Raw genomic sequence first — 16,923 nt, 5'->3', positions numbered from 1 at the left:
AGTCAAGGAGTCAGAGGCAGAAACAAACACAATCCCTGCCCTCAAAGGGCTTTTGTTTTCCTGGAGGGACATGACATTTCAACCAAACACAAACACACAGGATAACCTGGGAGGGAGGTTTACATGGTGGGTGGGTGAGATGGGCCTTGAAGGAAGCTCAAGAGTCTAGAAGCTAGAGGAAAGGAGGGAGTACATTGCAGGCACAGGGGACCCAGAAACAGGAGATGGAGTGCCCAGTTCTTACCCTTGGCTCAGTTACCACCCTTTAGACACTAGAAGCCAGTGACCTGCCTAAATCTTCTCTTTTGCAGGCTAGACAACCCCAATTTCTTCAGTGGATCCTATGGCCTAATCTCTAGTTTAGTTGCCCTTGGACATTTATTTGTCCATATTCCCCCTGGGATATGGCCCTAGATCTAACTAGACTCAATACTTTACTTGTCATTTGACCAGGAGAACTAGACAATACCACTCTTCCCTTTCAAAATACAGTTTATGATGGCATTAGATTTTTTTTTTGCTTTTGTTGGTGAGGTAATTGGGGTTAAGTGACTTGCCCAGGGTCACACAGCTACTAAGTGTCAAGTATCTGAGGCTGGATTTGAACTTAAGTCCTTCTGACTCCAAGGCCAGAACTGAATACACTTCACTACCTCACTGCCCCGGCATTAGATTTTTTGAGGGGTGGGGATGAGGAAGGGCTACCATGTACTGGTGTCTTTGTTGAGCTATACAGCTCCCAAGAACCCCAGATCTCCTTCACAATCATCCTTTTCAAGCCACTCTGACCTCATGCAATTGATTTTTTGAGCCTAAGTGTAGCACTTTGCATTCAGCTCACTTAAATGTTTATTAGATTCACTTAATGTCTGAAATGTTGACTAGTGCTAGCAAGGCAGCAGAGCAGGGATTATCTTCACTTTGCAGATAGGGAAACTGAGGCTCACTGAGGTCGTGACCTGTCCCAGGACACCAAGCTAGTTGGCAGCATGGGGGGGGTTGAGCTCCACCTTCTGTCTCCCAGTCCAGGGTTTTTTCTCTTAACCCACGCTGAGGAAGAATCAGAGGGCCTCTCTGGCTGATGGGGCTGTGCATTGCACATAGTAGGTGTTTCATACATGTTTGTTGAACTATACTGGTAGCTTTGTGCTTGTCCTTGGATAATGTGGGGTTGGCTGGGTGTCAGAACAAAGATGCAGAGGGACAGACAGAACACACAAAGTCAGGCTGTCAAAGATTGTTTTTATCTGAAGTCTACCTTACACACAAGAGGTGGAAAAGCAGCCAGGACAGGTGATGAGGCTGGTGGGTGTTAACAGGATGGAGGGGGAATCTCCTCTGGGGTCCCTCTGCTGAGCCAGGTGTAATTTCAGGCCCCACCTTACCCTACCACACCAGGAAGAGCTATGGGGAGGCCAGAGCAGATGGACCAAAGGGTGGCCTCCCCAAGCCCATAACCTGAGAGCCCAGCAGTGGTCCAGGCCACACCACCCTCCCCAGACACCTACTCTGGCTCTCCAGCATCTTTAAGATCAAAGCTTCTCCCCTCTTCCCCACTACTATCCCAAGACAATGGGCAGTATGATTGGTCCTGGCCAGGGGGCCATGGGCCTGGGGAGGAGTGGAGGGGGCAGACCCGCCTCACTTCATCCCAGACTTCTGGTCTCTGTAGCCCTGAGCAATCTCAGCAGGGGCTGGCCCAGACTTGAGGAGAAGTTCCAACAGAAGAAACATAGGGGTGAGAAAAGAGGAGAAAGAGACAGGACTGGGAGCACAGGTGTCATTCATAGGATTACAGAACAAGGACCCTAGAACACAACATAGTGCTGAGAGGAACCTTAGAACACAGGACATAATGCTGGGAGGGACCTTAGAACACAGAATACAATTCTGGGAGGGATCTTAGAACATAGATTACAGTGTTGAAGCTGAGAGACACCTTAGAACATAGAACACAGAATTGTAGAACTAGGAGGGCCCTTAGAACAGAGGATGTCAGAGCTAGGAGGACCCTTAGAACCCAGAATGTCAGGGCTGGGAGTTTAACATACAGGATGTCAGAGCCGGGAGGGACCTTAGGCCATGTCAGAGGCAAGAGGAAATTTGAAAATCTAGTTCAACCTGCCCTCCCCAATTTTATGGTTGGGGAAACTGAGGCCACCAGAGAGGAAATAGCTTGCCCAAGATACACAGTGAAGTAGGGGCAGAGCTAGGCTTAGAACCTAGGCCTCCTAACTTGCCCACTACCCCAAAAGGCACACCTCTCTCCTCCCCTCTAGGGATTCCACCTGCTGGAGCAAACAACCCTCCCCCTCAATCCTGGGGAAAGGCCAGTCTGAGCCATCAGTGCCCCACAGCCTGGATCCTCCCAGGATAAGCAGGCCTGGAGCTTGTATGTGTGTGTGTGACCAAGTCTTTACTTTAAAAAAAAAAGTGAGCTACAAAACAATCTTAAAAACACGTGAGCCAGTGTCAAAATAAATTAAATGGCAGTGTCCAAGGTGCTGCTACACCCACTCCTGCCTGCCTGTTGTGGGGAGCAGGAGGGAAGGTGGGGGAATAGAGTTACTTCTGTGGCCCCGGGGTCTTCTCTCCCCTCTCCTCCTCTTCTTTGACTGGGGGGAGCGGAAGGCTGGAGCTGGAGCCTGCACCTGGAAATCATGTGGAAAGTGGGAAGTGCTGGTTTGGGCCCCAGGGCGGGAAATCCCACCTCTGAACCACTCAGCATGCATCTCAGAACCTGATGGCATTCAAGGGGGTCTCTAGTCCCACCGCCACTCCAATACGAATGCCCTCACAACATCTCTGTCAGTCACATGGCCTTTGCTCAAAGGCCTCCGGTGATGGAGAGCTCGCTACCTCCCAGGCAGCCCATTCCACTACTGACCAGCCTCGGTGCTCAGGAAGTTCTCAGCACCGAGCCAGACTCCTGCTCCCAGACACTTCCTCCCTCCCTTTCTCTCCCCAGCGTCCCCCGTTCCCATTGCTTCCTCAATGGGCCATTTTTGAGAGCTTCCAATCTGGGGGGGGGGGCTGGAGGAGAGGTCAGGAACAGCCCGGGTTCTTAAGACAGAGCTCTTCCTCCTATACCAGGGGCTGTGCCCTGAGGGAGGGTACATGGTCCTGACCATGGGGAGATATTGCCCCTCATGGTTCTACCATGGAAAGCACTAGCTACTTTTGGCTAGCCAGAGATGTTGGCAGAGGGCCTCGAGCTGGCAGGGAGGCAGGGCCAAACTTTCTATGACCATCTTGATCATAGGGTCTAGAAGCAGAAAGGGCCTATGAGATCACCAGATTAAACCCACATTTTTACAAGCTGAAGAAAAGGGGCCTAGAGACCTCAATGAACCCCTGGCCTCTGCCGAAGAAACAGGCCACTCAAATATCAGAGCCTCACAAGACATCTGGTTTTTCCTCTTTCCCCCAAGCAGAAATCCCCTGGGGGGCCTCTGTCTACTTGGATACCTCCATTGGACAGGGAGGCTCACTTCTTTTCAAGTCAGCTCATTCCACTGCTGGACAGCTGTGTTAGAAAGTTCCTTTTCATTTTCTTTTCTCAATTTTTCTCCCCATTCTCTAGGCTTTCTCCTCCCACCCAGCCAGAGTTCCCACAAGGGAGTCCAGCAAACTGTTTCCCCTCTTCCTTTCATTCCTCCCCTAGCTCTGGGGAGCTGTAGTGATGCCAGGGGCCCGGCCAGATCTAGACTAAGCACCCCAGCTCTACTCTGGGCCCCAGTTCTGGTTTCAGCAGGAGGTTTCCTCGTGTTTTTAGTTTAGATCAGGGACTTGGGGGGGGTCACAGAAGGGAGAGAGGGGAGAGTTGGGAGGGGATTTTTTTTTATATAATCCCTCCCAGCCCACCCCAAGTCCTAAGTCTGAGAAGTGGTTCCAGGCCTGGAGGGGAGAGGGCAGGTATGCCTGTTACGTTCCCAGCGGGTAGAATGTAAGGTTGCCTTCCTGATCCACAGCCCCGGCCCCCTCTGGCAAGCTCTTGACCCTGGCGTGGGACAGCGTCCTCTCGTTATCCAGAGGCACAGGCTCTGGGGGCTGCCTCCTCTCCCCCTCTTCTGGAGACAGAGGTTCCACCTCGGCTGACTCTGACTCATCCGTGGCCAGGGTCTTTGAGTCGCTGCCGCTGTTCTCTCCCTCTCCTTCCTCAGCCTGGCTCCTGGGGTCTTCGGCCTCTGAGTCCAGCTCTCCTTCCTCCTCCTCCAGCGTCAGCTCGAACTGGAACTTGTCGGCTCCCTTCGCCAGGGTGGCTTCTTGCCCGCCACCACCACTGCCGTCTGGGCTCCGGGGAATCATGCTCTGGTACCATTCCCTATTGTCCTCCAGGGTGTCAAGGATCTCCTGGGCATCTGGGTGCACCAGGTCAGCCCAGGTCTCCCACAGTGGGTGTGCAATGTAGTCGATGAAACCCACCTGTGGAGAGGAGTTGACTCCATTGGCAGGCTGTGGGCAGGCTGCCCCTGGGCCCCCGACCACACCCCTCCCTGCAAAGCCAATGACAATCCCAGGGTCAGGGACACATTAGACCCAACTTGGGCCTTCAAGAGACTGCCTCGTGTGCATGCCTGCACCCCCGGATGCAGGACAGCATCTGTTCTCATCCTTTGCTCTTCGGAATCCCCAGGAGTCTGACCTGGGACTTCTCCACGGAGGCTGTGTGCTTGTCACACATGGGGCTGATCTCGATGCCCTTCTCCCGTTCCCGGTCTCCTTGCTGGAAGAACTCTACCATGATTCGGTCTGTCCACTGGCGGTACAGCTCCAGCGGTTTGGTGGGGTTGCTGAGGTCGGCACAGTGCACCATGTTCTGCAGGACCTGGGACGGCGGGTCGGGGCCAAGAGAGGGCAGGGGTCAAACAGCCTCCTCAGACTGGCCGGACTCCACTTCCCACCCTCAGCCACGTAAGAAATGAGGAGGATGAAAACAATAATACTGAGCAAATAACAACGAGAGCTAGTGTGTCACAGGGACCCGGGTTCAAGTCCCTGTCTCTGGCATGCCAAAGCCCTGGGTGTGAGTAAAGTCAAGTTACAACCTTTCTGGGTCCCAGGCAGTTTTTCTCTGACTTTCAGTTGCAAAGTGGCCAAAACTGACAGAGGGAATCTCTTCTCCATGAGTTCTCAACACCCACTTCTGACTCACAGACCTTTCTCCACCAGACCCAGCAGCCTCCTCCCCCTGGAAGCCCATCCTGCGCCTGGCCTTCTCACACTGGAAGTACGGTACACTCTAGCCCTTGCTGCCCTTCTTCCAATTGGTTGGCTCCTCTTAGGATCCTCATTTTAAGGAAATGGCCAGGAATGGCATCATTCCAGACTCTCCCACCCCCCCAATCTTCCTCCTCCTCCTTTGAAGAGTTTTGTCTTTCCCCAATTAGAATGTGGGTTCTCTGAAGGCAGGGGATGTCTGTCTTTTGGCCTGTATCTGTGTTCCCAGCACAATGCCCAGTGCCGAAGAGATGCTTGCCAACTGGTCGGCAGTAGAATCCCTGGCCAGAATAACGATGCTAACGCTGCTGCTGCTGCTGCTGCTAAGTGGTAAGGAATAGTGTTGATGAGAACCTGAACCCCAGCTCTGACGGTGACCCTGGACTAGAAGCCTCAGATTCCTCATCGAGGAATGGGGGGGATGGCCCCCAAGATCTTTTCCAGCTCCATCCCGGGATACAAACTTGACTTACAATTACTGTTACTGTTAAAACACCAGCTGTTGCTGCAAAGGCAGCCCGCAGGGAAGGGAGGGGGATACGTGTTTATAGTGTGCCTATTCGGCAGTGGTTTTTACAAATATTACTTCGCTTGAACCTCACTATGACCCTGGGAGGCGGTGCTATTATTATTGCCATTTTACAGTCAAGGAAACTGAGGCAAACAGAGGTTAAATGACTTGCCTAGGGTTCACACTAGTAAGTGTCTAAGGCTGGATTTGAACTCAGATCTTCCTGACTCCAGGCCCAGGGCTCTCTTCACTATACCACCAGCTGCCTTGGTCAGTCATACCCACCTACCCTGTGTCAGTATTCAGGAGAAAAGCCACAGAGGTAGCTCAGTGACATGAGTGGGGTTAGCAGGAGATGCCTGGGCTCTGACTCAGACTTTCTGTGTGACTATGGGGTAGTCACTTAACTTTCCTGGGCTGAAGTCTGTCACAGTGGGAACCTATACACCTGTCCTGCACCTCCCCCATCCCCTGCCTCACCCCCACCCCCTTCCCAGGGGCTGACCTGCGGAAGCAGCAGCAAAGTAAAGGATGGGAAGGTGCTTGGAAGAGAAAAAAGTGCCAAGCAGTGGGCTCGCTGGCCCGGCTGTATCCATCTGGTGCTAATCTCTGCCCTGGTTCACTTAGCACAGTGCCAGAATCCCAGGGGTAGAAGTGACCTTCGAGGTCGTTTGCTCCAACCCCTGGGTGAAAGGAATCCTCTTTCCACATGCTCAGCACGTGGCTGTCAGTCCCTCATCTCTGACTCCTAAGTCCATCCTGCACCACCCAGCTGCCAAAATGATTTTCCCTAAGTGCTGACCTCTGTCCCTCCCTTACTCTATCAACTTCAGTGGCTCCCAGGTACCTCTAGGATTACACTTACATGTGCAGTTTTCAAAGCTCTACATAACCTGACCCTTCGCCATCTTTCCATCCCACACTCTTTGATCCAGATAAACTGGCTTTTTATCTGATCCTCACATAAGACACTCCATCTCCCTTCTTTTTTTTTTTTAGGCAGTGGGGGTTAAGTGACTTGCCCAGGGTCACACAGCTAGTAAGTGTCAAGAGTTTGGTCTGAGGCCAGATCTGAACTCAGGTCGTCCTGACTTCAGGGCCAGTGCCCTATCCACTGCGCCACCTAGCTGCCCCCATCTCCCTTCTTGTAAGGCAGTTCTTTTACCCCCTCCTTAACTGACTTACCCTCCCGCCCTCCATGGCAGCTAGGTGGCACGGTGGATAGAGCATCAGGCCTGAGTCAGGAAGACTTGAGTTCAAATGTGGCCTCAGACACTTACTAGCTGTGTGACCCTGGACAAGTCCCTTAACCCTGTTTGCCTCAGTTTCCTCAACTTGAAATGAGCTGGAGAAGGAAATGGCAAATTGCTCCAGGGTCTTTCTTCCCTAAAAAATTGAGGTCATTTGACGTGTGCTCCCTCTTCTCCCCTCCGCCTCATCTCACATCCCCCTCCCAATCGCCTCCTTCAGCCCCCTCTCCCATGTAGAGGTGGCCCTTCTCCTTTCCAAGGCTGACTGTTGTCCAGGCACAAATGATGCCACTCGACCCCATCTTCTCCAGTAAGTCACCGCTTCTGCCATCCTCACTCTCTCCCTGTCCTACTGGCTGCTTCCCTTCTGCCTACAAACACTTCCATGTCTCCCCCATTCTCCAAAATCCCTTACTTGGTCCTTCTATCCCCGGTAACCATCACCTCCCATCTCTTTTCCCTTTCTGGGGTAATCAAAAGTAGATGCCTCCACTTCCCTTTCCTCTCACGCTCTTTTTAACCATCTATGTTGTGGCTTCTGATCTCCTCATCTCCAAAGTTACCAACCCTTAATTGTCTAATCCAATGGCCTTTTTTCAGTCTTTGTCCTTCCTGACCTTTGTCAAGTCTCCGACCCTGCTGATCACCCCCTTCTCCTGGTTCTCAGGACCTGGCTCTCCTCCCACCTCTCTGACTGCTCCTTTTCAGTTTCCTTTGCTGGATCTTCCTCTGGGTCACATTTGATAAATGTATGTGTCTGTCTCCCCAGGGCTCTGTTGGGGCCCTCTTTTCTTCAGCTTCTATGCTTTTTCACTTGCTGATCATCTGCTCCCATGATTTCAATGACCCACTCTACGCAGATGAGTCTCCCATCTACTTGTCCAGCCATCTACTTGTCCAGCCTTAACGTCTCTCCCAAACTCTAAGCTTGCATCTCAAATTGCCTATTGGACAGTTGGAACTGGACATCCCCAACACATCTTCAGTCAAGCCCCAAACCTAACGTATCATCTTTTCCCCCCAAGCCCTCCCCCTGCCTCTCCTAACCTCCTCTTCCTGTCCAGGCACCGCCTTCCTCCCAGGTACTCAGGCTCGAAACCTATGGCTTATCCTAGATTCTTGACTCTCTCACTCCCTACATCAAATCAGGTGCCACATCCTATTGACTCTACCTTCATGACATCTCTTGAATACATCCCCTTTTCTCCTCTGACCTGGGGCTGGCCCTCATCACTTCATGCCTGGACTACTGCCATCTGCTGCTGGTGGGGCTACCCACCTCCAGTCTATCCCCCCATAGCAGGCCACCCTCCACTCGAATGTCAAAGTGATTTTCATAAAGCGCAGGTCTAATATCAGACCTCCTCCTCTCCCTCACTCAATGAGCTCCCATCACCTCTAGGCTCACATAGAAAATCCTCTGGCTTTCAAAGCCCTTCATAACCAGCTATCTCCCTACCTGTCCAGTCTTCTGAGGCCATGGACTCTGTCATCCAGTGACCCTGGCCTCTTTCCTGTTCTTTATACAAGGTATCTCCCAACTCTGGGTATTTTCTCCTGCTGTCCCCTATGCCTAGAATTGTCTCTCCTCATCTCCCCCTCCCAGCTTCCTTCAGGTCTCAGCTAAAGTCCCCCTTTTACAATAAGCCTTTTCCAAGCCTTCCTCCTTTTTGAAGCAATTGGGGTTAAGTAACTTGCTCAGGGTCACATAGCTAGTAAGTGTCTGAGGCTGGATTTGAACTCAGGTCCTCCTGACCCCTGACCTGGTACTCTATCCACTGTACCACCTAGCTGCCATATAAATATATAAGTATATAAGTTAATAAATATACGTTATTTATGCAGGGCAACTAGGTGACACAGTAGATAGAGTGCCAGACCTGAAGTCAGGAAGCCTCATGTTCCTGAGTTCAAATCGGGCCTCAGATACTTATTAGCTGTGTGACCCTGGGCAAGTCACTTAACCCTATTTGCCTCAGTTTCTTCAACTGTAAAATGAGCTAGAGAAGGAAATGGCAAACCACTTAAGTATCTTTGCCAAGAAAACCCCAAATGGGGTCACAAAGAGTTGGATACAACTAAAAACAACTGAACAACAAAAATATATTTATGCTGCACAGATTTCTCTCTCTCTCTCCAAACATACAGGTTTGTTGTCTCTCCCACTAGAATGGAAGGAGACTTTCATTCTTTGTCTTTATATTCTTGGGGCCTCGTACTGTGTGGCACACAGTAGGCACACAATTAATGCTTGTTGACTGATTCTATCTGAAGACCCTGGCTGCCTGGGAGCTCATCCCCTCACTCCCTTGTGGCACAGCTTTCCTAGCCTCTCTCTGAAAGCTGCCTCTTTGTAACTCCCCATTACCCCTGCCTCTGCCCTCTGAGGGCTCTCCCACATGGCTGCCCAAACTGCAGGTGGGGTGGGGGTGGGGAAGGGATGAGGCTGCCAGAACAGCTGCCCACCTGGATCCGGTCAGAGTAGTTATCCAGCAACAGAACACCCAAGCTGGTCACCTTCTTCGTCTCCACCATGGTCTTCAGGTCGGCCAGCAAGTTCATATGTTTAGACATGTCCGTGGCCAGCACCTGCCGAGGCGGGGCAGAACAGGGAGAGACAGTGCCTTAGAGGGGACCAGGCCCCAGCTTCCTGGTAAAGGGCTGGCCCCATGTAGCTGCATGCCTCTCCTTTTCTAGAACTGGTTCTAACAAGGGGACCTGGAAACTTTCCAGTGTTATTAACCTCAAAAAGACAGAGCCACAGAGCTGGGAGGACCCTTAGAAGAAAGACGTCTAGGCATCAAAGGTCCCTAGGACCGAAAACAGTGTCAGAGCTGAGATGATCCTTGGAACATAGAACGCATAGAATGCTGGAGGTAGAGAGGCCCTTAGAACACAGAAGTGTCAGGGTTTTTAGGGCCCTTAGAATATAGAATGTCAGAGCTGGGAAGGCCCTTAGAACACAGAACAGAAAACATCACAATTAGGAGGGCCCTTAGAACATAGAACACTGAATGTCAGAGCTAGAAGGGGCCCTTAGAACATAGGATGTGAGAGATGGGAGGGCCCTTAGAACATAGAATGTCAGAGCTGGGAAGGCCCTTAGAACATAGAACACAGAACATTAGGAGGGCCCTTAGAACACAGAACATGGAATGTCAGAGCTAGAAGGGCCCTTAGAACATAGAATGTGAGAGATGGAAGGGCCCTTAGAACATAGAACGTCAGAGCTGGGAAGGCCCTTAGAACACAGAACACAAAACATCAGAGCTAGGAGAGCCTAGAACATAGAAGACAGAACATCAAATCTGGAAGGGCCCTTAGAGATAATGTAGCACAAATTCCTCCTTTTCACGGAGGGAGACATTGAGGCCAGAGATGAAACAGGATTTTCTCCAGGTCCCAGCATGCGCTGGGGCAGGGCTGGGATGCCACCCCAGGCCAGTGGCCTGCCCGCGCTGGGCTTCGTCGGCTGCTCCCCCACCCCCCCGTCCCTCGGCCCTGGCCCTCTCACCATGTCGATGACCATCTTGCGCAGGCTCTGCCTCTGCTTGGCGCTCAGGTTCTGGAAGATGTCACAGTTGTCCTCCTGGAGCAGCTTGAAGCCCACGGCCAGATGGTGGTTCTCCAGGACGGAGGCATCGTTGTACATGAGGGCCAGCTCTGAGTCTGAGACATGCAGGGGCAGCACGGGGCGCCGGCATTACTGAGCTAGCAAGGTTTGGGGGGCACCCTGGAGACTCAGATGCAGGTCCCTGACCCCACAGCTGCCTTGCTGTGTAACCCTGGGCAGACTCATTCCTTTCTCTGAGCCTTCGTTTTCCTGAAATAGGGCTAGTGATGCTGTACCATTCCCTGGGGCTGTTGTGAGGAAACTTCTCTGTAGGTGATATATTACTTGCAGTATTTTTACTATGATGGTGGTGGTGGTGGGGCAGCTGGAGGCGAAGTGGTGAGAGCCCCGGCCCTGCAGTCAGGAGGACCCAAGTTCAAATCTGGCCTCAGACACTTGACACTTACTAGCTGTGTGGCCCTGGGTGAGTCATTTAACCCCACTGCCCAGCCCAAAAAAGAAATAATAAAATATTATGGTGGTGATGGTGATTGCTATTGATGTGGCTTTTTTGGAGGGTCCTGGGGACTCGCCCAAAGCACCCTAAGGTATGGAAACTCCCTCCTTGAGACAAGTTGACAACTTTTCTCTTAAGGTGTTAGAGAGTTGTTGGAAAGACTTTGTCAACAAAATAGTGTTTGTGATCATTTATAATGATTGCACAATTGTAAATGAAAAATATATAAAGGTTTGAATAATTACATATCACGATATGTAAGCACTAAAGGGACCTTACCCCATGTCACGGAGGTATCAGAGGTGGGATCTGAACCCAGGTCTCCCTGTCTCTGAGACTGGCCCGAGTTTGAATTCTGTCTCAGACACTAGCAGACAGGTCATCTCAACCTTTCCCAGCCTTAATTTCCTCATCTTTAAAATGGGGATAATAACATCTAAGGGCGGCTAGATGGAGCAACAGATAGAGTTCTGGGCCTGGAGTCTGGAGGACCTGAGTTCAAATGCAGCCTCAGATACTTACTAGTTATGTGACCCTGGGCAAGTCACTTCACCTTGTTTGCCTCAGTTTCCCCATCTGTAAAATGAGCTGGAGAAGGAAATGGCAAACCACTCTAGTATCTTTGCCAAGAAAACCCCCAATGGGGTCACAAAGAATTCGATGGTACTCACTGATTGAATGACAACAATGAACAGCATCTACCTCCCTCGATTATCCTGAGGGCCAAATGAGAGATGTTTAAAGTACTTTATAAACCTCAGAGGGCCACATAATATATGTGCCATATAATAAATGCTTATTATTATTATTAGGTGATCACAGGTAAGTTATTTAACCACTCCGAGCCTCAGTTTTCTTATCTGTAAGATAGACCTAAGTGTGCCACTTAGCTGTCTCCCCCCCCCCATTGCAATTTAATCTGGCTTGGGCCACACTGGGAGGTATGTGTTTGCCTCCTCTGCTCTGGATGACCTCCATCTGGGCAGACCAGGACAAGCTTCCTGGTGGAGGCCTTGCAGGACAAGTCAGAATTGAACAGGCAGAGACCCAGGAGGGGATGACATGAAAGAAGGCATGAAGTGGAGAAAGCTCTGAGTAGCCCAATTTGCCTGAAGCATCTAGTCTCCTCATCTTACAGATGATAAAAACCAGGCTGGCATAGTATTTGGAGATTTGGATGTGAATTCAGAGGACCTGGGTGTGAATACTGGTTCTTACTTAGCCATGGTGACACAGGCAGTCACTGCTCACCTTTGAGACTCACTTTCTCCCTCTGTGAGATGAAGTATTGGACCACACAATCTCTGAGGTCCCTTCCATCTCTAAACCCCGTGATCCTATAAAGCCCAGAGAAGGGAAGGAGGTCTCCCAAGGCCACACAGCAAACCAGAGGCAGATCTAGAACTCAAACCCAGGTCTTCTAGTTCCCAGCTACAACAAGGTGGGGCAATTTCCCCCTCGGTCCAGGTCTCCTCCTCCCCTCCACCCCCCAAACTCAGCTCAAACTCATTTCAGGGTCTTGGGCTGCCTTGGGGCCAAGGTGCAGCCCCCACTCACTGGTGTTGATCAGAAACTGGTTGGAGACCCCAGGGTGATCCACGTCATGGATGGCACTGGCAAAGATGGCAGCCAGGATCTCCAGGTCGGTGAAAACAGCCTTGAGACAGATACAGAGTTATTGGCAGGGGGGATAGCGGGTGATGGGCAGGGAGAGAACCCACACTCACTGTGGAATCCAGATCCATGAAAGGAACACCCCAGAGACACCAGAACAGCTCCCCAGAGGGCTCCCTCTGCCTGCTCTGGTTCTGCGACCTTGGAGGCCAATGTGGAAGCTGATAGGAGCAGGGGAGGGAAGGGAGAAGAAGGGCAGGAAAGGAGCCTTTATTAAGCATCTTCTATTTGCCGGGCACTGAGCTAAACACTTTACAAATATTATCTTAGTGGCCTCAGGAGCTGCAGCTGTCAGGGCTCCCCCTGCGCCTTGCCCCCGAACCTCAAGTGCTGGCGTAGACAGGAGCACATGGGTAGACTGGGCCACGTCTGCCGCGTGGATGCTGTTGTGATAGGCCACATCAGCGTGGTAATGGTCCTCCAGGGTCAGCAGGTAGGTGACCAGGGTGTCCGCTGGGATTTGGAAGGTTTTTAGCAGGTCTCGCTCCTGGGTGTGGGACCGAGAGAGGAAACTGAGTCAGAAGTTTTGAAGCTGGAAGAGCCCTAGAAATTAATTAGTCCAAAGCTCCCATTTTATAGACAGGGAAACTGAGACCCAGAGAGGTCATATGATCTTAGATTTAGAGCCTGGAGGCACCAGAGAAATAATAGTAATAACCAACACTTATACAGTGCTTTAAAGCTTTGCAAAGCAATTTACTTATTATCTCATTTGACCCTTAGAACAACCCTGGGAGGGAGGTGCTATGATTATCCCCATTTTACAGATGAGGAAACTGAGACCAAGAGAGATCTGAGAACCACAGGAAGGGATCTTAGAATTCAAGTCATCTGAAGCCCTCCTGTGAGGGATGAGGAAACTGAGGCCTTCCTTGCTTGACGGGTTGAGAGACTTGCCCTAAGGTCACACGGCTGAGATGCTGGCACCAGGATTCCCACCTTCTGCCCATCCCTTCATGCTGCCTCCCCATGAAGGCAATGGCTGCATAGTTTTGAATTCACAGTATGGGACCTATTCACAGCAGCCACTAGTGAATCGCAGCTGCCTCCCAATGTTTTGGGCTGTCTTGAAAGGGAATGAGCTCCACATCTGTGGAATATACAGGGATTCTTACATGGGGAGGGAGTTGGCTCTAGAGAGCTCTGAGTTTCCGGGAGACCCTGGTGCTAAGTGCCCAGGGTGAGGGAGGGACAAGGCCCTGGGAGGTACAGCCTTTCTCTGGCCCAGCATGTCCACGAGCCATACCTGGAAGATACTATACATGATGGCCGTCAGCGGGCGGTTTCCAGAGAGCTCTGCAACCTTGAATACATCCAGACCCCACCTGTTTGTGTCTTTCAGCTCCTGGAACAGAGAGTGGGCCATGAGAGAGAGTTCATACAATGAACTGAGAGATCTAGTCCAATCCCTTTGTTTCACAGATGGAGAAACTGCGGCCCAGAGAGGTTAAATGATTGATTTGCCTCAGGTCACACAAGTAAATAAGACAGAAAGCAGGGATTCAAACTCAGATTCCAAATTCAGAGCTCTGGCCACTAGGCTTGGCAACTGTAGCCAAGCAGAGAAAGTTGCCCCACAGAGAAGGGGGAATAGGCTTCCTGCCTGAGCTCCCTGCCCATCACCTCCGTGCCCCCCCCCCCAGACGTAAGGCAGGCTCTCCCCAGCCTGCTACCGGCTAGTAGCTTTGGGCTCTTCCTTTTGCAGAGGCCCTCGGAGAGTGCTGGGATCGGAAGGGGTTAGGAGCACCCGGCGTTCCCGTCCCTCCTCCCCAGCCCAAAGCGCACCTTCGCCAGCAGGGTCTCATGGTCGGTCTTCACGCCAAATCTAGGAATGGCAGCTGCGGAGAAGCTGGAACCGTGTGTTAGCTTGCGAACGCCGCTGATCTGAGACATTGGCCGCTCCTCCTTCTCCTTCTCCCTCTCCTTCACCGGCATGGAGGGGAGCTCTACCTCATGCTGCTTATCTGAAGGAAAGCAGTGGGTGTATAGCCCAGGGTGAGCGCCTGGGTATCCCCTCTTCAAATATATTTTTGCTGAGATCATTTGTTTTTATGTGGCTTATAATTCCCACTACATCCACCTCCCTTTCCCCCAGCCATTCTTTATGACAAAATTTTATTTTAAAATTCAGCAAAAACAATTAAAACACTAAAAAAAATCTCACAAAATATGCACATTCCACACCTGAGGATCCCCACCTCCTGCAACAGGCTCTTAATTGTTCTTCCCACCTCCAGTCTCTTCCCTCTCCATTCCATCCTTCACACAACTGCCTAAATGATTTTTCTGTAGTGACTCTGTCACCTCCTATAAACAGCAATGGCTCCCTATTACCTTTAGAATCAAATATAACCTTTTTGGTTTCATTCTTCCCTTCCTGGCTCTGACATACTCTTTCCACCTTCATTCACATTACTTCTCTTTCTTACCCTGTTGTCCAGCCATAACAGCTAGCATTTACACAGTGCTTTAAGGTCTACAATGTGCTTTGCAAAGACTTTCTCATTTAATCCTCACAACAACCCTGGGAGGTAGGTGCTTTTATGATTCCCATTTTACAGAAAGGGAAACTGAGGCAGACAGCGGCTACATGACTTGCTCACAGTCACACAGCTCATAAGTGTCTGAGGCTGGATTTTGAACTCAGGCCCTCCTGGCTCCAGATCCAGCACTCTGCACACTACGGCATCCCCCTAGCTGCCACCTGGCTGGTCTTGCTGCACCTAGCCAGATGCCCCAGTGACTATTTCTACAACTTTGCATTGGCTGTCTTGCCTGGAATGCTCTTCCACCTTACGTTCCACCTCTTCAGTTTTTGTATCTCCAGCACCTAACAGTGCCTGGAGCATGGTCGCTACTTAATACACACTTGTTGACTCCAAACTCCGCTCCAGTGACTGCTTCTATATGAAGCTTTTCCTGGTCTTGCCCCTGCAAGAATACTGTGGTCCTTCCCTCCAGATTTTATCCCATGTTGATTCTGTGTGCACTTCCTTGTGTACACGTCCTTGCTGTCACCAGAATGGAAGCTCCTTGAGGACAGGCACTATCCCATTTTTGTCTCGTCTCCCTAGTGCCTAGGCTAGCACCCTCTTGGCACATAGTAAACGCTTGTGTGGACTGATGGTTGGCGTCAACTTCTCAAAGCCCAAATTCAATTCCATTCTACATTTATTAAATGTCTTCGAAATGCGTGGTGCTAGGTGCTGGGGATACAGGGACAAAAATGTTAACCTCTCTCAGCCTCAGTTTCCTCATTTGTAAAAAGAGGGGACTGGACTGAATGGCCTTTGCGGTCCCTTCCAGTTGTAGGTCTACGGTCCTCTGCATCCCCATCCTTGGGGCCCTACTTACTTCTGGGAGCAGGAGAAACATAACACATACATGTGCACACACACAAGATATTGTCGTTTGTCATTCACGCTCGAAGAGGAGTAAAAGGACATCGTGATGTCAGTGTCAATGTACAGTGTGTCCCACTGTGGTTGATCAGACCAACGCAAGCTCAGAAGGCTCTACCACAAGTCAGGTACAAATAGTCTGTAGAGACATTTGGATGGAGATATCCCAAAATTTGCACATCTCGAGTTTCTGTTGAGCTACTTTTATTATGCTTTAAACCATACAAGAGGTACAAAGCTAATCTGAGGAGCAAAAGAGTGTCAAGACTGAGGGGATCGAGGAAGGTGTCCCAGAGGAGATAGAACTTGAAGGATGAGAAGGATTCTGAAAGGCAGAGAAAGAGCGGTGTGAGGACAGCCTGTGTGCTGCTGAATTTGGGAAATGGCCCAGGTCGGCTAGAATGTAGATTCTGTGATGGGAGTTGCTAAGAATTCAGCCTGGAAACATTAATGGGGTCCAGATTAAATACCAGGCCAAAGAATCGGTATTTTAGCCTAGAGGCAAAAGGGATCCACTGAAGATTTTTGAGGAGGGGAATAACCCAGTCAGGCCTGAAGATGGTGATTTCGGCTCGCTGTGTGGGAGGACAGACTGGAGAAGAGGGACGTCAATTAGGAAGCTCCCCCGAGAAGTAAGTCCCCAGGCCAGGCTGCCATTTCATGAGGGGTCCTAGCCCTGATCACTTCACTCCCGGACCCCCCACGTTATCGCCAACTGCCTCTTCTCCCACCTCCGTCTGAATCCTCAGTGCTTAGCACCACGCTTGGCAGACAGCAAGCGCTTAATAAGAAGCAGC

The 16,923-nt window shown here is 50.9% G+C and overlaps 1 protein-coding gene across 3 annotated transcripts in view; it reads right to left on the bottom strand.

Moving 5' to 3' along the window:
• Window positions 1–1,222: 1,222 nt before the first annotated feature.
• PDE4C (phosphodiesterase 4C) overlaps window positions 1,223–16,923 on the bottom strand; it is a 38,757-nt gene continuing 23,056 nt past the window's right edge. For all 3 annotated transcript variants that reach the window (XM_078154154.1, XM_078154155.1, XM_078154156.1), the window contains 8 exons: window positions 14,511–14,689; window positions 13,972–14,070; window positions 13,048–13,212; window positions 12,609–12,708; window positions 10,496–10,650; window positions 9,448–9,570; window positions 4,646–4,828; window positions 1,223–4,425 (listed from right to left, as the gene is read on the bottom strand). In XM_078154154.1, coding sequence (XP_078010280.1) covers window positions 3,925–4,425; window positions 4,646–4,828; window positions 9,448–9,570; window positions 10,496–10,650; window positions 12,609–12,708; window positions 13,048–13,212; window positions 13,972–14,070; window positions 14,511–14,689 — 1,505 coding nt within the window. In that variant the 3' untranslated portion in view covers window positions 1,223–3,924. The remainder of the gene's footprint in view (window positions 4,426–4,645; window positions 4,829–9,447; window positions 9,571–10,495; window positions 10,651–12,608; window positions 12,709–13,047; window positions 13,213–13,971; window positions 14,071–14,510; window positions 14,690–16,923) is intronic.

The sequence above is a fragment of the Phascolarctos cinereus genome, unplaced genomic scaffold (assembly GCF_003287225.1).
Source record: "Phascolarctos cinereus isolate Bilbo 61053 unplaced genomic scaffold, phaCin_HiC Scaffold_4;HRSCAF=312, whole genome shotgun sequence".
In the NCBI taxonomy this organism is placed as follows: Eukaryota; Metazoa; Chordata; class Mammalia; order Diprotodontia; family Phascolarctidae; genus Phascolarctos; species Phascolarctos cinereus.
This window is presented reverse-complemented; position numbering and strand designations above follow the sequence as displayed.